Source organism: Corythoichthys intestinalis, chromosome 16, assembly GCF_030265065.1.
Source record: "Corythoichthys intestinalis isolate RoL2023-P3 chromosome 16, ASM3026506v1, whole genome shotgun sequence".
In the NCBI taxonomy this organism is placed as follows: Eukaryota; Metazoa; Chordata; class Actinopteri; order Syngnathiformes; family Syngnathidae; genus Corythoichthys; species Corythoichthys intestinalis.
In genome coordinates this window covers 1,882,114-1,905,258 of record NC_080410.1, presented here as the reverse complement: position 1 = coordinate 1,905,258, position 23,145 = coordinate 1,882,114, and the positions used below count along the sequence as shown (strand labels likewise).

The following is a 23,145-nucleotide window of genomic DNA, read 5'->3' as shown; positions in this document are numbered from 1 at the left end:
AAAACGGCCCGATTTCCGATCACGTGATCTGATCGGGACGTCCCTGCATTTAACTATTTCAGAAGTAAAACATTGAAAATGTCAAACACTCAATCTAAAAGAAAGGATTCGATTTTCGAGTCAGATTGTCTTTTAAAAACGGTAAATTTGTTAATGTTCTAACCAGCCAGACAGACAGACTTTTACATGACCGTGCTATTGATTATATTGCGCTGTGATTTATTTCACTGGTTAAAATGTATCTGTACTGCATGCAGTCACGTAACTGGGAAGTGATGGAGGACTTGCATCATCTGGAACAGAATTCTGTTCCCATATCCTGTCAAGACCAAAGTATTCCTGGGATATGCGAAGGATATTTGATGAAGAGAAGGAAATACCCACTAAAGGGCTGGCACAAGGTATCAACAGCTTTTTAAAACACTTTAAAAAGTCTGACGCCAACTACAACATTGTCTGAAATTGAGAGAGTTTAATTTTTGAAATTGTCTTTTTTTTTATATTTCAGAGATTCTTCGTGTTGGAAAAGGGAATTTTGAAGTATTCCAAGTCACAACAAGATGTAAGCCATTAATGTACTCAAGATGATGCTGCAATGTTCATCCTTGTCACTTCCATTGTCCTTGAGAGTTTGGGGTCCTTTGGGGTCACTGGTGGTGGCTCAGTTTTTGTCGTTGTTGTTTTAATTTTTAAAATTAGTTTTAAAAGTCCACTTTCAATGAAACGCTTCAACTTTGCTGAAAAGTTGATTTTATTTTGCCTGCTCCAAGACCCAAAACTATCCGAAGCTGGTTTTAATGACCATGACCAACTGCCCTGAACTAAACCTTCTATAGACCAAAAATCAAAGGGTTGCTGTCAAGAGAAGGATGCCAGACCCAAACCTCCGTGGAGTTGCCCCCCCCCCCCCCCCCCCATCAGACGCAAATTTATAAAAAAAAACAAAAAACAAAACGATGTCTATCGTTTGTGCTACGTTTGTGCTGGTTTGTGCAGTTAAAAGTTATGTTTGTGCTGCTATGATTTTTAAGTTATTTACAATTATTTTATTGGTCAATCTGTGGGCACCAAGCCCCCAATTTTGTTGAAAAATGGCTAAAAATGGTGTCCATCATTTATGCTTCGTTTTTGGTGTAAAAGGTTTTGTTTGTGCTGCTATTGTTGTTGAGATATTAATTTTGAGTCATGACGTCAATCGCAGTCCCTCCGTCGCGGTTGATGGAGCGTACCAACTCTCTCAATAACAGAGGGGTGTCCAAACAACAAACACAAGTTGGCACAAACGAATGGCACCCCTTCAGGTCCTTTTTGCAAATTGCAGTAAATGGGGGCTGCGAGTCACGTCATCACTTGAAATTAATATCTCAATATCTCAAAACTAATGGCAGCACAAATGAAAATTTTTTTACAACACAAACATAGCACAAATGGTTGACACCATTTTTAGCCTTTTTTTGGGGGGGGGGGGGTTAATTATGTACTACCTATAATATGGCCTAAATGCAAAAAGGATTGCTTCAAAGAAAATATTTTAAATTAAATATTAAGTGTTCAAATGTAGATGTCTTAAATAATTTTGGCGTTGAAAAACCTTTTTTGTGATTTTTTTTTTGATTGAAGTGATTTTTTTTTTTTTTTAAATACATATTTGACATTATTGGTTATAGGTTGGAATGAGGAGGAAATTATCGGTATCGGTTGAAAAATGTATTATCGTGCATCACTAATAAAATTATTATTACACGTCTGCATAACATTGTTTTTTATTTAATATTAAAGGGAAAAGTAATATACGTAGATAAACTTACAATTAGGGCTGTCAAAGTTATCGCGTTAACAGGCGGTAATTAATTTTTTAAATCACAATAAAATATTTTACGCATTTAACGCACATGCCCCGCTCAGATTAAAATGACAGCACAGTGTAATGTCCACTTGTTACTTGTGTTTTTGGGTGTTTTGTCGCCCTCTGCTGGCGTTTGGGTGCGACTGATTTTATGGGTTTCAGCACCATGAACATTGTGTAATTATTGACATCAACAATGGCGAGCTACTAGTTTATTTTTTGAATAAAAATTTGACAAATTTTATCAAAACGAAAATATTGAGAGGTTTTAATATAAAATTTCTGTAACTTGTACTAATATTTATCTTTTAAGAACTACAAGTCTTTCTATCCATTGATCGCTTTAACAGAATGTTAATAATGTTAATGCCATCTTGTTGATTTATTGTTATAATAAACAAATAAAGTACTTAAGTACCGTATGTTGAATGTATATATCCGTGTCTTTCCATTCCAACAATAATTTACAGAAAAATATGGCATATTTTATAGATGGTTTGAATTGCTATTAATTATGATTAATTAATTTTTAAGCTGTGATTAACTCGATTAAAATTTTTAATCGTTTGACAGCTCTACTTACAATAAAGTATAACTTCATTAACATTGTTTTGTTTGTAACAGAGAAGACGCATCACTTTGCCTGGATTTAAAAAAAAAAAAAGTCACATCTAGACTGTAAAATAACTTATGGTACATTCTTTGACATTTAAAAGGTCACATGCGCCATCCCCGGCATGCGCTTACCTCTATTTGAGAAGTTCTGTTTTAGACAAGGTTTTGGACACGTGTGCCCCCAATTTGCAGGCTTCGTTCAATTTATTTCAGCTGCTAGCCCACTAATCAGTTGTTATTTTTCTCACTTTGTTTTGTAGATTCAAAGAGGAAAACTTCATGGGTCGATGGATGTGAGTCTGGCTGTCATGTCTGTTAATAAAAAGTCGAAACGTATAGACTTGGATACTGGAGACAATCTCTACCACCTGATGGTAATTTACACAGAATATTACGAATATGTCACAATTGAAATCCCAGAGGAAGTGTTATTTTTCTCTTTTAACCGGAAATTTATTTCTCACTTGTATTCATTTTTTTCCCTAATGAATTAATGTCTGTATGCCACATTTCTGTTAGGCCAAGAGTTATGACTTGCTTTACATTTGGTTGACCAAGCTGTGTGCCCATCGTGTATATCGGAAAAACGAGGCTATGAGCGTCCAACGTGGGGTTCTTCACGCAATCTCTTCGAACCACAGTTCCCTGCCAGCTATAAACAATTTTGCACAGAAAAAAAGACCCTCGGTGAGTATATTATTTTGAATGAATGACATATACAAATCAAACTGTGATGCTTTCACATTTGTTCAGCACAAAAGTCTTTGAAAATGCTTAAACGTGTTAGGCACGCAATATTTCTCAGCACTGTCTAAAAATAGAAATTATTAATTGAAGGAAAATAAAATAAATTTGCGTCGTTGCAGCTACACGCTCGTTCTGAAGTTGCTTTCCCTTGATGTCACGGATCACATTGAGTACAGTGCATTTGAGTCTGAGCGTGAGTAGTTTAGAGTTAAATCAAATGAACAGTATACAAAAAGGGCCCTTTCGCATTAGACCAGGACCAGAGGACCAGGGTCCATTTGGAGAGCTACCTTGCAACAACACTTGTTGAAAAGGTTCAGCATTCACACTGCGCCAACCAAACTTTCCGTGTAGCATCACGTGGAAAAAAGGCGTACTTATTGGTTGCACAAATAGAAGAGGAAATACCTCCCTCCTGGGAGCATAGGACGTGTGCATCGTTACTGTGACGCTGCACGTAATAAAGCATAAATTAAGTCGCCGCTGGGGTCGCTCCCTCCCGACTCTATGCCGAGCGAACTGGAGTATATAAAAAATGCATACGGGAAAATTAAACCATGAAGGGAACCGAGTGATACACCAAGTCACACAGATGTGAAATTGCTCTACTTTCATGACTTTTTGGATTGACGAATTGTTGCTATACAGCAAGACTGACAAACGACCGCCCCAAGAGGCTCCGCCTATCTCGGCCACTGTCACTCTCACACAGTTCGTTCAGGAACAGCGTAGAACGCAACCGCCACATTAAAACCCAATTCTGTGTATCAAATGCAACAGCATTTTTTTAAAATTTGAACTTACAAGCATAAAAAACATCTGCACAAAACGGTTGGTTGACAACAAAAAAAGAGACACATACAGATGCACGGTTATATCATCATTGCAAAATAAGACATTAATCATGATAATAAAAAATTATGTATGGTGAAATACACTCAGGTGACTTGGAGTTCTGTTTTGAGACCCCCAATTGGGCCAGATTTCAAAATTGTCCAATATGCATGTGTGATGCATCATTGGAAAGCTTAAAATCTCTTTTTATCTTGGGAAAGAAAAAATTTGAACAGGAGGACATTTAAAAAAAAAAAATTGATGGTGAGAGCATGAAAGAGCACAATTAAAGACGCCATGATTTTAATTATATATTAATTATTTATATTGTCGCGTACCTACCTTGTTTCGATCCAAAAATTCCATGTGACACAGAGTGTCAGGACACAGCTGTGAATGCCCACAGCCGTATTTTTGGAGGATTCTATGGGTGAAACATGGTAATATAACAACGGTCGCGATGCAGAAATCGCAGACATCAAGGAGAGGTCGAGATTTTCTTTTTCATTATTTACCCTTTTAAACGTTTTTTTTTTTTTTTTTTTTTTCTTTGTTTGGATCGATCATCATCTAACATGTCGGGGAAAATGTGACGGTAACAAAGAAAATATAATTAAGCGATAGTTATGAGGTAGATACCTGTAACTTATTTACAGAGACCATTTTTTTCATTGTGACGTAATTTGTTTAAAAGTTTATAATAGAGTGAATCATTTTTTAATGTTTTTATTTATTTTTTTAACGATATATTAGACATCGATTAATGATTCTGAGCTAAAAATGACAGACATTTTGAATAATAGTTTTTTTTTGGCTGGGTTGAAACAAAAGCGGTTGCGCGACGTCTGTAAAGGGGGGTCTCCAGGGTAAAACGGACAAATTAAAAATAGTTCGGGGGCTTAATGCGCCACGTATCTGCTACGGCAGCATATAGACATATTGTTCTATCAAACACAACAGTTGGCTTAAAATACAGCAGTTTCTTTTAAAGAGGGGTGCAAGTGCAGAAACTGCTTTTTCAGGCTTGTCGGTGTTTTCCGCCATATATATATATTCAGTTTCACATTACGCTCCATGTGCCGTCCCTCCCCAGGAGGGAGATATTTCCCCTTCTATTTGTCCAAGCAATGAGAGTGCCTTCGTACACTTGATGCTACTCGGAGAATTCGATTGGCTCAGTGTGAATACTGAACCCTTTCAACAACTCATTTGCAAGTGTTGCTGCGAGGTAGCTCTCCAACCGGACCCTGGTCCTCTTGGTCTAGTGTGAAAGCACCCTTAGAAGACAAAATGGACTATCTGAGAAAAAGAACTTTGGTCCGTTTAAAACGGACCAAACAGTGCTAGTGTAAAAGCCCCCACAGAGTGTTATTTAAATGCATGCGTACATGCATATGTACGTATTTGCTGTGGATTAGTAGAATACTTTTAAGACCAGTTCCTCTTTTTGTCACATTTTTTTGCCCGTGTACTCCACATTCCTTCTGCCAGTTGCTATTTGACCCGACCACTTATCTCAGTGTTTCCCACAGGATTTTAGGAGACTGTGGTGGGAGGGTCTCTGACCATAGGATTTTTTGAAACTGTGGTGGTGGGCTGCATCGGAGTCGGACAACCACACCATGTCGTGCCACGGCGAATTTTTTTTTTTTTTTTCATTATTTTTTCCCCCCAAGAAGAACCATAACAAAGATATATTTGAAATCTTTCATTAGCTAAGCTAATGTTATAGCTCTCAGCTACGGTACATGTATGTAAAATGCGTTGCTGATTACAGCTACGTTACCCTATGTAATAATGCGACTTTTTTTCTCGTAGCAATAGTACGACTTACATCTCGTAGTGACTCAGGGTTGGCAACCCAAACTGTTGAAAGAGCCATTTTGACCCCCCCCCCCCCCCTCCAAAAAAAAAAAAAACTGATACAGTATGTCTGGAGCAGCAAAAAATTAAAAGCCTTGTACAAGCCTTATAATTATCAATACTAGCTATATTAGCCTACTATAAAAATGACTAAGTTGGCTAGAAATACATAATTAGCCTTCATGATTAAATGTTTATTTTCCCTGCAGTGGATCCTATAGCGCACCATGTGACTACTCTGTTGTACGATGACACCACAAGTTTTTCATTCCAATATTAATGAATTGAAAGAATGTTTGTATCATGTTTGTCCTCCTAGTAATCCTATTAAAACAAAAAATATATTTCCCTCTCCCATCTTTTTCCATTAAAAAAAAAAAAGCTCAGAAGCGGCACTAAAGAGCCGCATGCGGCCCAAGAGCCGCGGGTTTCAGACCGCCGTCGTAGCCCTCCTTTTTCCTTTTTATTTGACCCTCATAAGTACTACATTACCACAACAATAACAGTCCTTCTGTCAACTGACCCATTTACAGGACTGGGGGAATTCTAATGGCCGTGTAAAGAGTTTTTCTTGATTCGGTGAGAAGGTGAATAGTTTTTTCCCCGTTGTTCGTGAACTAAATTTCCACACAAACGCACATCGAGGTACCATTAACTTAGCAAGGAGAGGTATGAGAGTCATTTTTCGAGTGTCCCAGAGCTCGCGAAATTGGGGGGGGGGCGCATTTATCCAAGTTTCGTCAGCCGTAAATGTCTGAAGTTGGCGCGTCGGTGTTGTGCCGAAAAATAGCCACTCCACGCGAAATGTCCCCCCGACGGGAGCGGCCACACGTCACTCGTACAGCCTTTTCTTACCAATCGATGGACACGGAAACGACGTTCTTGTACCGTGAATATGTATCATTTTACTCTGCTTGAACTAATAAATACTTTACTGTGACCAACGCTCTGAAAATAGAGCAAGGCTTTATTTTGGGCCCCGCCTCTCCGCGCAAGTTCAATCAAAGTTTGCTTTCCGTCCAAGACGGCCGTCCACTGCTCACTTTCGCCGAAAAGTCCGATCCAAACTATTGTAATGCCCCGGATATGGGGAAGAAGGAGAGAAGTCTGTATTTGCTTACCCACTTGATTGTGGTAACAATAATAAAGAAAAACAATAACGAAATAGCAGCGGGCTGCTACAACATGCGACCGCTATCTCTCGCTATCTCGCTCGTTCTCCCATTCTTCCTACTCGTTCCCCTTGCGTCTCTTAAATAAATAAATAAAATAGTACTCTAAAATGCTGCTCTCGCTCGCGCGGGTAGTAGAGTGGAGTGGGCTACAGCTGTGTAATCGGCTGACTGACGCATCTGATTAGTATCTTTTTTTTTTTTTTTTTCGGCGGGGGGGGGCAAACGAGACTGTGGCGGGCCGCCACAGTCTCGTTCATTGATGGGAAACACTGTATCTTATTTTAAGGAGTAGGAGCGATTGTAAACCTTTGAAAGAGCTATACTAGTTCTGGCGAGAACTTAATCGTTTTTTGTTCTTGTGAAATGCAGTTCCATACAAAGTGTAGTTGTTCTGCTTGAACATATTTTAATTTGAAATGGACAAACCAATTGGGAGTATAGATTTTCTGCTCTCACAAAACACAAAAGACCATGGACAGAATACATTTTACGGAAGATTGAACAAAAAATAAATTTTGTTCCTTATCCCAAACACAAGTGAATTTATGAAACTAGTTGGAAGTAATTTCTTTTTACCGAACAAAAAAGTGTTTCTGATGCGATTTCCAATGCTTGTCAGCATCTTGTCTGAATAAACCGTCACAACTGTACTTCTGATATTCTTTAGCTGCCTATCTATGCCAGCTCGGCATCATTGTACCAGAGAGAGATTGGAAGCCCCTTTGTTGCCTCCCACCCAGGCGTGACCAACAAAGTTTCAGCCTGGCTGCAGCAGACGGATGCCATTGATGCAACTTCTGTTGGTAAGAAAAGGCTGTAATTTTTATATTCATGACACAAGTGCGATGCACGATACTTTATGGCTAAGTTCCGACCTGAGGTCTTAATGCACAATTCAGATTTCATCATATCTTGTCTTTTGGCGTGCCTGTTAAGACTGCTTTTGTTCATTAAGCCCTTTCAAGTATTCTCGCAATTTGGCATAACTCAGAAGGCACGCAACGCAGCTCAGGGCAGCGGTAGATCGTCCTGTTCTCATCATCTAATAAGAAACTAATGTGCTCGAAACTCGCCTCTTATTTAGTGTGGAACCTCTTTTGTGTTGTGGGCATGGCTGACAGAGATGTCTTTGTATATTCTAAAATGACAAATACGTTCACACCCTCGGTGAAAAAAAAACACTTGAAGAGAGTCCGAAGGAGGCGCTACTGAGCTGTGCAGCCACGCCCTTATTCAAAACCAAAATGAGGGGCAGTCTACATGGTGACTCTGCGACATGAAGATGCAATGACTGTGTTGCAGAGTGGCCTTGCGTTGGCCTTGCATATGGTGTTGGCGAAGACAGAAGGCAAAGACGCAAACCTTGGAATCCTGCCTCCAAAGTGGAGGAATTCGATTGCAGGGGCTTGGGGGTGGCTTGCTCCGCATGCATATCAAAAGCTCTCGCAGCGCAAGACCGCGCCGAAAGCGTCAGCACTCGCACACGTCACATTGGGCGTGCACAGCGGTAATACTAAACATTAAAAACAGCAAATATGGTGGAATGTTGGCTTTAACTTACTGTTTTAATGATATTTTTAAAGTAATATTTTGAATGTTTCCATTTTTGTGCCTTTTTGAACAAAAGAAAACTGCCATTGCTGGGAGTGGGCGGGCTTTTTTTTCCCCGCCTGAGGAGCTTCGTGCGGTCAAAGTGCATCATTTGCTGTCGGCTTGTAAATCTGCACTGCCCCTTAGGGCCTGGCATGAATACTACATTGTTTTCATGCGGAATTGCGACATTGTTCGAATGGAGACGGACCCATATAAATGCAAAATTGAAATGTTTCGTATTCTCTGAGAGTCACCATTTAAACGGTCCCTGAATCTTCTATTTGGGCCAATTCGACCAAGTGTGCCAAATTTTGTGGCTCTATAAGCTGCGTAAGTCCCTGAAGAAATCTTCCTTATAACGGTAAACAAGAGGTCATCATAGGAACAGAGACATGTGGACATCGGTTTTAAAATGTTTTGGACCCCTCTGCTTCAACGAAACCTCAATATTTTTCATGAGGCACCTGAACACATTTCTTAAGGCTCCCTTGATGCAGGTTTGAGGTCAGTTGATTTTTTTTCTTGGAGGAGGGGCCTGTCAAGTAAAAAAGGGCATTTCCTGTACCCAGCATGGGGCGCCAGCCTATTAGGTAATATTTCAATGCAGTTGTGTTCAAGCTGGTATACATCTCATACTTGCCAGATATGAAATAGTATGAACCTTGGATCGAGGAGTTACTGTAGTGGTACTAGGACCCTAATAATCCCTGTTTACTCAGATATCCCTATTATTTTAATACTGTGTATTAAAAGTTTCTATATATACAGATAGAACACACACATTCACCCTACAGAAGAGAAGATTTGTGTGTTTGTTTTAAAATCATTGAATTGCAATTCGTGCAGCAACACCTTTAAAATGAATTCGCAAACAAACACAGGTGTAAGCTTCAACAGAAAAAAAAATTATGTTGTAATATTTATTTATTTATTTATTTATTTTTGGCAGAGTTGACTGGTTGTCAGACAGATTTGACAGAACTGGCCAATCTCATCCAGCGACTCCACTTGCTGGAAGGAGGCTTGCCAATCTCAAACACAGAACTGGAGATGCGCATCAGCATGCAGGTTACAAGTCTTTTTGCCTTTACTGAAATAATTTAAAAATGTATGCTATGTTGCGAGAGTGAATTGTTTTTTTTTCTTTTGTTTGTTTAGAATCTTTCCTTGGAGAAACCCAAGAAGAAGACTAGCAAAATGCATGGTCACTCTAGGACCTTGTCTCGTGTGGAAGCTATGGGAGGAGTTGTAAGTTTTAAAACTAGGCTTATTTTCATTGTTTCGTGTGTAATGCATTACTTTATCTTTTTCGGTAACATGTAGTTGTAAGCAAGGGTGAAGTTAGGGCTAGAAATTCTTGCCAGGATTCATGAAGACATGAAGTTAACCAACTTTATTTAGCTAATGCAACAGCCATACCTAGACGTTACAGTGATGTCATTCTAGTAAAATATAATAGATAATGTAAATTCAACTTTAATACCCAGTTTTATGAATTTTCTTGTTTATACGTGCAAGTAATGCAAGACCACGCGCTAGTTAGCCTCTGGCGTTAGCTTACTATCACCTGCAGAGAACATGTCTGTATGCTGGCTTATTTTGGAGACCTATAGTTGTACGTCCCGATTGTTGAATCTATTGGAATCCATTCGTTTTTTTGGGGGGCTTTGAGAAGGGAACTAACCACATTCATAATTCACATTTCATACTGATGTACTCCTAGAGTACCTCACGTCCAATTTAGGTATTCCATCGACGCTTCACTTCACAATTTTGTACGTCCCGATTTTCCGATATCGATTACGATATGATTACGAAAAAAAAAGTAATTGGAATATCTTCTATTTAAACATATTTTTGCTTTATTAGAAATGAGAGTCCCAGTGAATTTAAATCCATTAATACACACGAAACAATCCCTTGGGATTAAAAACATTTTATTTATTGAGCAGACTCCAGCTCTGTTCTTAATTAAAGTGATAATGAAAGAAGAAAGTGCATACACCTTTTGAAACAAGATCAAACATGAGAAAAGGAAGTCAGTCAGTCTGCTAGCCAGCCAGTCAATCAAGTCAGTCAGGTGGAGTAGGTAGGCAGCCAGGCTCAGGGTGATGTGCTGTCACATTTCTCTCTGGTCTTACATAAATTAATGCAAAACTGTCGCTCAATAATAACAATATGCAAGGTGGCAATCACCTTGTCTAAACAAACACAAATATGCACCCCAGTGAAGGTAACCGAATGATCCCTTAGGTTTATGAGCATCTCATCTTCACAAAAGGCATTAATCGAATAATGAACAATGTGCATATAGATTCAGTTTTCAAATGTAAACCTGCGCATTTTGCCAAAATGTTATTGTACTAAAACAAAAAACAACATGGCATGCTTTTAGTTACTCTAATCTAGTAGCCTCAGTCTTGACAGGAAAACAAGACGAGGACAGACACGCGCATATAGTTTCATACTTGTGGAATCGTGCAATATGAACTCAGCCAGACGTGGCACTATATTACTATCGGTCATTGTGTTGTACATGAAAGTGTACATGAGGAAGTGTTGAACGTTTCAAAGCTGCATTTTTTATTCGCCAATCCACGGCAATCCTTCTAACATATGCAGCAATACTTTAAGTACATCATAAGATAATAACTTACTCATGACGTTATGCAATTTGTGTCCAAAGTTGGCTGGGCAAAAGTAGCATAATCGCAGGTAGCAATGGTTGTTGTTGTTGTAGGACGAAGCAGAAATGCAGAGGAAACTACGGTGCCTTAAATAAAAAATGCTGCTGTTTTTAAAAGTGAACGTACTGATTTGAGTGTTTTTAACATCGTTTTAACCAGAAAAGTCTGTTTCATTTCAAAATCGATTCATCCAACAGCCTTCTCATGGTCCCTTAACAACAGTCTCTAGGCCTTATGATTGTTTGATGGCTGTTAAGGAGGTGGAGTTTGGGAAAGGTCAATGATGGTTGTATTGTGAGCCATCTTTCCAACCCTCAAAGCTGATGTCAGCATCCTTCCCTTAACATGTTTGTGGGGAACAGAAATTGTTGTCAAATGGAATACATTCTACGGAAAGTAAAACTTTCAGTAAATGGACGAGCAGTTGGCCCAATTTAAAAAAAAAAATTCTGCTGTCTGTGTCCTCTAGTTCACTTCCAACAGCCTGAGTACCAACTTTAGGTCTGTTCAATCTATCCCGGACTACGTCTACTCGCAGCTGTCTAATCCTCAAGTCACTTCACCGGAGGCCAAGAAACTCCAACAAGACATCTACATAGTTTCACAGAGGGGTGTGTCTGTTGATGAATTTCTCTGACCTAGCTTTTGTTTTGCTTGAAATATTGAATAATGTGACATTTATTATTATTATTATTTATTTCAGCAGTGCATAACAATGCTCTACACATGAATAAGTATCCAAGAAGTTGCTCTTAATTCTACTAGATAAAGATTTCTATTGCACAAAACTAAGGTGGACAGCCACGTACATAGTGGGATATAAAGATATTAACGTAAGCGGTAATTGCAATTAAATAATTCTATTACATGACTCATTGTTGACACAGGGTTCTCTGTTTGATATAGCATGTTAAATATAAAGCTCCAAATTTATCAAGTTTTGTCAGCATGAGCTTTTTCTGCTCTTAAACTCTTGTTGTTTTTTTGTTATTTTTTTTTAAATAAGAGGCTTTTGTATGTTGCAGTCTTTACCTCTCTGAAGTCTGTTCATGAAACTTTGACCATGGAGAGAGAACGACTTCGACAGGCCTGGACTGGCCCAGATCTGAGGCAAGACACCTCAGAACAGCTTGCGTCCCTGTGCAGCACACTCTCTGAGGTAATTGTCAACTACACACGCCTTCAATGCAGTTTTTGTGCTGTATATTAAGTTTTTTGGATATTAGAGGTACACGCACAAACAAATACAAATGTGCTTGCACCAAGGGCGTAGGGTTGGTCTAAACATTGGTCAGGACGATATGACAGCATAAAGTGCATGTAGTTTTTTTGCTGGAGACGGGACATAAATAAAACCAAACATATTGGGTCAATGGGGGTCAGGGCTACATTTCTCACGAATATCAACCTAATTCATTGATAGGCTAAATGATCAATGCAAAATAAATCCGTATTGACTTATACTAACTTTTATATTTATTGGTTCAGGTGATACACCGTTTGATTCAAGCCTTTGTTTTCAAAAAAAAGAAACCTTTTAAAAACTTCCACAATAAATGGATTTTATTAGCAAATTTAAATTGCAATATTTGAATGGAACAAACTTTATTAACATACACAATGAATACAAAATTGTCAATAATGTCTTAACTATTCAGGAATGCAGAAAAAAAATAAGACCACTCAACATTGTCTAAATAAATTTATTAAACATAACTGAAAAAACTACTTGGTCAACGAATAACAAAAATAAAAATGGAACCTTCCTTCAGGTAAAACACTACTGCTTTTCACCACAAGTACAGCCAAACTCAAAAAAAAAAAAAAATTAAAGTGGCTTTGGGCTGCTTTACAACCACATAAATAAAATAATGAAAATTAGGGAGAAGGGGGGCAAACCTCGGTTCACTACATTTCTCAGTTTAATTGACGTTAACAGTAGAATACACATAAAGGAGGGCGCTTCTCTCTAAGCATCTTCCTATTCGAATTTTGCAGGTTAGCAAGTTCACACAGTTTAATGTTATGCTAACTCTAATGCAGGTCAGACTTTTCAATTGCAAAATTAGTGGTGATTCCCCACCACAACATTGACGTCTTTTTACATACAGTGGCTACTGCTGCTGGCGGGAAAAAAAACTTCAACTATATCTCCTCTTCAAAGGGGGCGGAAGAGGCGGCATGTTGTATTACTGTCGGAGGTATGAGTGCGTGCGTGTGTGTATGTGTCGGGGGGGGTCAAGTCATCAGCCAATCAAACATGCGTTTGAGGCGAAAAACATGGACTTGCACATTCAGAGAGGGAGGGGTGGGCCACCCTGGCTCACCCCTCTTGATTGGCTGGGGCAGGGCTGTGGCCCTGGGGCGGCCCCCGTGCAGCATTTCCACTTGTCTGCAGGAATATCACACGTCTGATGGGATTCACGCACTACCGGGTGCAATTAAAAACACTCAAGTAGATAAGTTTCTTTGAGAAGTCAGTCACCTTTATTGTCATTTTCTTCATATGCACAGGTCATACAAGGAAAACTAAATTTCGTTTCTCTTTCTATCCCTATGAAGGACAGTCACATGGCTAACATTCAGGGAGACATACACTGGAAAACAAACATTACTGTTAAACATTGACAAAAGGATTGATCGTAATTATAATAATAATAAAGTGATGTAGTGACAGAAAACAATTGAGACAGTCTATTGTTGTATATTGCAAGGCTCTGTGCGTGTATGTGTGTGTGGAAGTCAGTGATGGGAGGCAAGGGACCCTGTTCAACGTCCTGACAGACTGGTGGTTGAAGCTGTTTATTAGTCTAGGTTCTGGACCGGAGGCTTCTATTCCTCTTTCCAGAGGACAGCATCCTGAAAAAGTTGTGCGCTAGGTGTGTCACATCTCTCGCAATTGTGATCGCCTAGAGCAGACATGTCCAAAGTCCGGCCCGGGGGCCAAATGCGGCCCGTGGTCAAATTTCATCCGGCCCCCAGCTTCTGTCATAAAATCAATAATGTCTGGCCCACACACAGACTTAATAAATTGGTCAGTAGTACCGCTACCAGCATATGAAATAGCTTAAACACTAAATGCTGCTCCTCATTTACCAACTAAAAGGCAGCAGCACTCTAAGCAACATTACCCCGCGTGACCCTTCCAATTTTCTAAAATGGCGACATTTAACAAAAAAAAGAAAGTTGACTGCGATGGCCAATGCTTCAAGGATAGATGGAAATTGGACTATTTCTTCACTAAAATACGCAACAACTGTGTCTGCCTTATTTGCAAAGAGACAGCCGCAGTTGAGTTCAGTGTGAGGCGATATTACCAAACAAGTCACGCTGACATGTACGACAAGATTATAGGGAAGATAGGCAGCGAGAAATTGAAGCAACTTGAAGCTAGTTTAATTTCACAGCAGCAGTATTTCTCAAGAGCCCGAGAGTCGAAAGAGAACGCCACAAAGGCGAGTTGCGAGATTGTTGAAATTATTAATTATAAAATAATAATAAAGCGAATGTGACACACAGAATGGCTTGCTAAAATTTGCTTTAATATATTGTTCTACATAAAGGACGTCAGCCAAAGTCAGCCCCCCATATTTTTGCCACACCCAATCTGACCCTCTTTGCAAAAAGTTTGGACACCCCTGGCCTAGAGGGTGGTGTAGATGTCCTGCGGGAAGGAAGGGGAGCATTTATAATCTTCCTTGCTGTGTTCACTATACGCTGCAGGGCTTTCCTGTTGTAATCTGTGCAGCGCCCGCCCCAAACAGTAATGCAGCTGGTGAGGATGCTCTTGATGGTCCCTCTGTAAAATGTGCCCATGACTGGTGGCGGGGCGTTAGCGTGCTTCAGTTTCCATAGGAAGTAGCATGCTTTCTTGGCTATTGACTTGGTGTTGGTGGTCCAATAGAGGTCCTCATCGATGCAGACGCTGAGGAATTTTGTGCTGGTTCCTCTCTCGACACCAGCCCCATCAATGATCAGTGTTGGCTGTGGCCTTTCTGGAAGTTGACAACAATCGCCTTTGTGTTGCTGACATTCAACAGAAGGTTGTCGTCTTTGCACCACGCAGCCAAAAGGTCCATCTCAGTCCTGTAGTGCGTGTCGTCGCCGTTGGTGATGAGACCCACCAGAGTGGTGTCGTCCACATGCTTTACCAAATGATTGGTGTTTTAGGTTGTTATGCAGCCATGTGTAAGCGGGGTGAAGAGCATGGGGTTCAAAATACAGCCCTGTGGGGGGTCCTGTACTTAGCCTGATGGTGCTCAAGATGTTGTTGCCAACATGTACTGCTTGTGGTGCCTTGCTGAGGATGTCCAGCAACCAGTTGCATTGCAGAGGGAGGTGCTAAATCCTAGCATGTCCAGTTTGCTAATGAGTTGTCGTGGTATTATCGTGTTGAATGCTGAACTAAAGTCTATGTATGAACAGCCAGTAATCACTGCCGCCAGACTGACTTCTGAATTCCGCATACATCATACTCCGTCTATTCTGTTTCTGTAAAGTAAAAATAAAATACTGCAACAACATTCACAGCCAAATTTCCCTACATCTGCTATTCTATAGTAGTGTTGTATCGGTCGCGAACGATTCGTTCTTTTTGAACAAATTGTTTGGGTGAACGAGACCGAACTAATCACCATCTGCACTGATTCGTTCTATTAAGTTGGGGCTTGTTCGCTGCGTGGGAGGGCGTTGAGCAAGCGGCAGCATCTTCTGACATCGCACACGACCAATCAGACACTAGCCTCATCGCGGGCAGGGGAGGGAGCGGAAACGGAATCAGGGCGACTGTCACTCACTTCCACGTGCGGCCAATAAGCAGCCAGCGTGCAGGCAGGGGGGCAAGACTGAGTTATGTCACTTCCCGTTCAGTGACTCGGTCCTCTGGTTCCTGTCCTAGCTTGCTGCTAACTTGACTTTCCAGTAATGTGGTGAACGAGTCAAAAAATGAAAGGAAATGACTTTGTCACATATTTGTTAATGTGGAGCCTATCAAATGCTGCTCAAACAGACAAAAACACCACACAAATCTAGCGAGCATGGTTTAGTAACTTTAGTGCACTACTTTTCTCAACAGACTCGGGACTACCTATGACGACATACTATCAAATTTACAGTAGTTTAAAACACGGGTAGCTACGAGGCAAGCAAAAGCTGAGCTGCGATCGCGTAACGGCAGTGAAGGGGGCAGAGAACTGTCACTATATGGAGGCTTCATGGCAGCGATATTTACCTCATATGTGCACAGAAAAAAAGAATATTTAGTATGATCACCATAATACTTATTTGCAATGAAACTGTATATACATTTCAATTTTTTCCCGAGTGTTTTATTTTTTTCGTGTCAGAGCGGGTGTTGGTTGGTTTGACAAATTATATCCGTCCATCATGTGCTACTCAAGCGCCCCAAAACAACGCACGCGGACACGGGTGATGTCGCAATATGTCTACATTTTTCTTAACAGACTAATGAAAGGCGACATCGTAAAGAGCAGATAATTATTTCTCGTCAGCATTTGACGATCTGTGATGAGAGGACGACAGGCGAGCTGACCGGATTATTTTATTTGTTAATACCAGTGCAAAAATTCAATACGATCATCTTAATACTGATTTGCAATTAAACTGTCAAATATCAAAATGTAGTATTGTTTTTATTTCAGAGCAGCACATTTGACAACTAGCTATTTACACTTTAGTTTTAACAATAGTGACCAAAAATAATAGTGATGAGCATAAAAACAAAAATACAACAGAGCGAGAGGTAAATATGATGTGTTGGTCGTTCCATATTTAGAAATTAAACTTTCGATTTATTTTTATTTTTGTGACCGCAAGCATGCCGCGTTGGCTGGTAGCAGCAGCATTGTATATGTGATCAAGATCATGTTGAAGAAAGTCCGTGTGCCCCCGACCCCAAACCCCCACTCCCCCCACAAAAGGAAAATGTTTAACCGTGTCCTTTAATCGAAATGCAAGCACGAGCCATGACTTTGATCCCATAGAACTAGGACAGACGGCGCGGAAGTTCTCCCTCGCTTTTGCAACAGCGGGAGGGAGACGAGGCTGTGAAAGCAGAATGATATCGCCTGTCACTCATTTCTGAAACTACGACGAGCGGTCAATGAGGAGCCTGTGTGCAAGAGAGGGAGGGACCAAGCAATGTCACTTCCCGTTCAGTTATACTGCGAAGCGGTCTTTGGTGATTCGTTTGGCAACGTCACTTCCCGTTCACTAACCGAACGATTAATTTGGGCGGGGAGGGAGATGAGGGGGGCGAACGATTCGTTGAACGATTTGTTTGAACGAATCTTTTTACTGAACGAACCGGAATGGATTCATTTACTCAAGTGAACGACAGATCCCGTCACTATTCTATAGGAAAGAGAAAGGTGCATGTTTTGTAACAAGAAAAAAACAACAAAACATAAAAAACCATAATATGAATGATAAATAAAACGTGACATAATGTACAAAAGAAATGCATACAAAAGACAGGGGAAATAGTCCATTGGAAACTCGGAGGTTGTAAAAAAAAATAAAGGCCTTCGCGATGATTGGGTCAGAGCATATATCAACTTTATGCAAATGAGCAAATTAATATCATCCCACTGGATCGAGCCATTGGCTGTACACTAGCAGGTAGCAAAGAATTAACAATAAATTCACGTGTCATCTTATCGCGGCTTTGAGGAGAATTCAAAACTTTAAAAAGAAAAGAGCAGACACTTTGAGAATATGCTTGAACACAGTAATAGAACCTCAATGAACATATATGTATAGATAATTGTATGAAAACATATTTTTACATTTTTAAAGTGAACCAAAATACCACAGCTCCGCAAAGTGGTCACAGTCAATAATTAATTGCCGTTGAACATAATACTCTTCAACTGTGGTCGATTATGACAGATACGTTCAGTAAGGTGGCAGTTTTTGGCCTCAAAATCAGAGATCAAGATCAGAATCCAAATTTAGCACTATAACAACTGTGGTGACAAACAGCCATTTCAGGTTATTATGAGTTTCTGTTAATAAAAAACTTTTTTTTTTTTAAACAATGGTATTTTTTTTCTCTCAGCACAAACTTATCTATATGAACTGTTGTCATAATGATACTTTCATTCAGTGATTGATTTGGAGCCATAATAACGAAATACAACAAGAGTGGAAGAAAAAAAACAACAATTATAACATTATTGATGACTATAACAAAAATAATGACAAATGCATACATATATTGCTCGAATAGGAGTGGGAAGAAGCCAGGCCTTTTTTTTTTTTTTTTGGGTCCCACCCCCAATTCACTCTTAAAAAATCCCATGAGAATACAGTCACTTCTCAAACTTTCCACAGTAACCCATTACACAACCACATTGAGCCAAAGAAATACCAAAAAAAATCCAGCGAGTTCCGGCAAGAGGGGGGGGAAAAAAAGGACTGAAATGAAGCATTATTTGTCCAAAGAGCATGAGTGCCCTCTAGTGGAGAAAATAGTTCTTAGTTTGAATAGTGAATACAGTAGTTCCTTCATAGTTAATAGTATGAAATTAAATATCTCCGGTTTTCCTTGGTCCGTGCTTTCGAGACATGTTGAGGGCAGTGCTGTGTCAAATATTTGTTGATGTAATGCAATCAATAAGACACTTTTGTCTCCATATTAATTTCTTCTTTTTATTTTCTATGTGTCGGGACTTTGCTTGTGTGTTAGCTTGACATACAGTCTCGTCTGACCAATGTCCATTCACTTTCCTCGGACTCTGAAGAATCCTTCTGCACTGTTCAAGCAGACCAGGTGTGTACTGTCCTCCACTTGTGCATTTGTGTCTGAAGGAGAGTTTCTTTGTAGAACAAAGTCAAATTTTCATTTGTTTTTGTCTTTCAAACTTTAAACGGAATTCAAACAAAGGAGAAATTTCGACCATTTCCCCACACATTGCGCTTTAAGCAGTCACTTTTTTAGTCCATGCAGTTTGTATTATCATTAATTATTGACATTTTATAACTGATAAATGTAGGAGAGTTATTTCCCTGTGATACAGGCAAAAATAAAAAATATCTTCTACAATTTATGCGGTTCATGTTTATTTCTTTATTTTGACTCTGTACTGATATACTATACCTTTTGAAGAATACAATATGCTGTGTATTTAAATGTATGGCGCTACAGTTCTTAAAATCACCATGATTTTCTCCTCCGGACAGAGGACTCCATCTTTGAGTCGTAGTCAACGAGCACCCTCAGTGGCCGATTCCATGGCGGAGTATTTTGATGCGAGTGAAGTTATCATATGCGAGACCTCCTCTGAAGCAGAGGGTTCAGATGAGTCTGGTCTAAGTGACGTCACAACCACCACCACAAGCACATCAGAGGCTGAAGAAGGACCCGGTGAGTGTTTCCTAGCCTTCTAAAGGGATTAACATTGTTATAACTACATGTCTTTGTTTTTGTATGTTCAAAGTGTGACTGTTAATACAGTATTATGAAAGAGAAATCTTGCTTTGCTCATTGTTACCTAGAGGAAAAATTTGCTCAGATATATAAATACCCTCTTCTTTAAAAAGCAGTGAAGCACCATAATGTTACCATTTATAATTTTGATTAGCAAACATGAAGACAGAATTTAAAATTTTCAAAATTTTCAATTAAATTTAAAGTGCCTATGACGACAATAAGCATGTTTATTTCATATTTCACGTATTTTATGCTCCTGATTGAAATGGATGTGTGTGGAAACGATCAATTTATATTATCAATATTTTTAATCCCGCGCCATGAAAATGAGTGACTTCCTGGATTGAGGAGGAATGCTAATGTGATGTCACCCGGGTCAGCATCTCACAATACAGCATTGCTTTATAGCATGCAGATGGATTGTGGATTATGTCAAATACTGGGAACATGGCACACGTTTTGATAAGGAGGTGGCTACCATTTTGTGGTTTGTCCACCGAGAATGCCACTTTGCCGACGACCGGCGGTTTGTCGCACACCCCCCTCGGTCCTCTTCGCGTGCCCACCGGTAGAGCGCTATACTCGGCTTATGCTCCATATCGTCCAGACTTCCAGCCCCCTCTGGCCTCTTCGTGTGCTCGGCAATAGATCACTATCCTTGGGTTAAGCTCGGGCAGCTACGTGCTCCTTACACCTCGGCCGGTTTGTCTGGCGGTCATTCTCCAGCTGGTTCCCTGGCAAACGAGCTCTCGTGTCGTAGCAGGGGAACTACGAGCTGTAACCTGCTCGACGCCCCTTGCCGATCGTTGAAAACAATCGACAACCTCTCCGCAGTGTGAAATTATCCGGGGTAGTTTTGTGTGATTTTTCGCTTCGAAACGCGAGAATAAGGCTTGGAAACTCCGCTCGATTCGGGTTAGCATGTCGGCTAGCTGTCACGCTTCCTGGTTTATTTACGCTCTCTGAAGCCCGGGGCAGTGAAATGACAAAAGCCTGTGCCATAATAAAATATCTTTCGGGAGGAGGAAGAAGTCAACAGTTTTGACCATTATGGAGTAATTTTTCCATGTCGTACTAATAAATGCATTTTTAATATTTCATATTCCATTTAGCACAAGACTGTTATTTGTCATGACCAAACTATTTATTTAACAATTGGGGAAAATACTTAGGTGAAAAGGATATCCTGTAAAAATATTGGAGAGATTGAAACAATGACATTTTGCGGCGCTCTTCGTCGCATTTTCCTCGTTATGAATAAATCCTCCTCACTGAGCTGAATTCTAAATCGGATGAAATCGTGACCCTGCCGACGTCATCCTCCAGCTGGGGACGCTAAAGCGCTATCAAGACAGGCAGGGCTAAACGGCATCTGCGCTTTGCCAAATTGTTGTATATAGTCGAATCGTCTCAAAATATGATTCTAATTCACATAATAATGCTATTTAGGATTTGTTTTATGCTGTCACAGGCACTTTAATGAGCAATTATGAGTAGGATTTCAGAACGGTGTTTTCCCAAAGAAAAAAGTCAATCTTTAGCTTGTTATGAATAGAAAAGTGATGTGTGTGTGTTAAGACATAAACCAGGGTATCCGCGGGGTTCTAAAAAGTCTAAAATCCAATAATTTGATTTGAAGGCCTTAAAATGTTAATGTCAAATGCCAATTCACCTAAAATCTGATAAAAGGTCTTAATACAATTTTGAAAGGTGTTAATCTATTGACGTTACTTTACTACTACTAGTAGTAGTACTTTGTGCTCATTTGTATCACAATGTGAAAGTGCTGGGAATACATTTATATACATCGATGTGAAATGAGTCTTAATTTGATTCATTATGATCTTAAATTAAATTCTTTTATTTGGCTAGTTGAACCCTGGAGACTGTAAACACTGTAAACCAAACCTTACTATGAGTACCATTAGTATAATAAATTCCATTATGAATGTTGTCAGTGAAATACTTTAAGACTTAATAACTTGCTGTGTTGTTTTCTCTTTTGGCTGTTACGTCACATCGAGCAAATTAATTTAAGAAAGCAATTAGAAAATCCATAAGCATCATTAAATGAATGAAACTCTTAAGCCTTGAAGATTATTCACTTTTTTCTCCTTCAGCCAGTACCACCCTCAAATACAGAGCCAGCCTTAGGAACGTAACTGATAAGCCCACCCCGGTGTCTGACACAGGTATGTCAATTGTTCGATTTCCCTGTTGTTCCTAAAAATAACTGTACCTATCCAAATAAGACCAATTTTTCCTCTTGAACTTGATGTTCAGTGCAGCAAGTGAAAAGAATTGCTTTGTTTGTATTTTTTTTTTTTTTTTTTTTTTTTGCCGTTTCAAGTTGATTTCTTTTGATTGTTTTACTGCCAAAGACACACGGTGGGGCAAATTAGTATTTAGCCAACCACTAATTGTGCAAGTTCTCCCACTTGAAAATATTAGAGAGGCCTGTAATTGTTAACATGGGTAAACCTCAACAATGAGAGACAGAATGTGGAAGAAAAAAAAACAAAAAAATCACATTGTTTGATTTTTAAAGAATTTATTTGCAAATCATGGTGGAAAATAAGAATTTGGTCAATACCAACAGTTCATCTCAATACTTTGTTATGTACCCCTTTGTTGGCAATAACGGAGGCCATACGTTTTCTTTAACTCTTCACAAGCTTTTCACACACTGTTGCTGGTATTTTGGCCCATTCCTCCATGCAGATCTCCTCTAGAGCAGTGATGTTTTGGGGCTGTCGTTGGGCAACACGGACTTTCAACTCCCTCCGCAGATTTTCTATGGGGTTGAGACCTGGAGACTGGCTAGGTCACTCCAGGACCTTGAAATGCTTCTTACGAAGCCACTCCTTTGTTGCCCTGGCTGTGTGTTTGGGATCATTGTCATGCTGAAAGACCCAGCCACGTCTCATTTTCAATGCCCTTGCTGATGGAATGGTAAATGGTAAAGGAGATTTTCACTCAAAATCTCTCGATACATGGCCCCATTCATTCTTTCCTTTACACAGATCAGTCGTCCTGGTCCCTTTGCAGAAAAACAGCCCCAAAGCATGATGTTTCTACCCCCATGCGTCACAGTGGACATGGTGTTCTTCGGATGCAATTGAGTATTCTTTCTCCTCCAAACATGAGAACTCTCCACCAAAAAGTTCTATTTTGGTTTCATCTGACCATAACACATTCTCCCAGTCTTCTTCTGGATCATCCAAATGTTCTCTAGTGAACCGCAGACGGGCCTGGACGTGTCATTTCTTCAGCAGGGGGACACATCTGGCAGTGCGGGATTTGAATCCCTGGCGGCGCATTGTGTTACTGATA

At 39.8% G+C, this 23,145-nt stretch overlaps 1 protein-coding gene across 2 annotated transcripts in view; it reads left to right on the top strand.

The window, feature by feature from the left end:
* Positions 1-23,145, top strand: part of LOC130932080 (oxysterol-binding protein-related protein 7-like) — a 76,672-nt gene that overhangs the window by 36,579 nt on the left and 16,948 nt on the right. For both annotated transcript variants that reach the window (XM_057861467.1, XM_057861466.1), the window contains 12 exons: positions 258-401; positions 509-562; positions 2,722-2,835; positions 2,981-3,148; positions 7,748-7,883; positions 9,623-9,741; positions 9,832-9,921; positions 11,830-11,971; positions 12,386-12,519; positions 19,069-19,152; positions 19,563-19,746; positions 21,933-22,004. In XM_057861467.1, the coding sequence (XP_057717450.1) occupies positions 258-401; positions 509-562; positions 2,722-2,835; positions 2,981-3,148; positions 7,748-7,883; positions 9,623-9,741; positions 9,832-9,921; positions 11,830-11,971; positions 12,386-12,519; positions 19,069-19,152; positions 19,563-19,746; positions 21,933-22,004 (1,441 nt within the window). The remainder of the gene's footprint in view (positions 1-257; positions 402-508; positions 563-2,721; positions 2,836-2,980; positions 3,149-7,747; positions 7,884-9,622; positions 9,742-9,831; positions 9,922-11,829; positions 11,972-12,385; positions 12,520-19,068; positions 19,153-19,562; positions 19,747-21,932; positions 22,005-23,145) is intronic.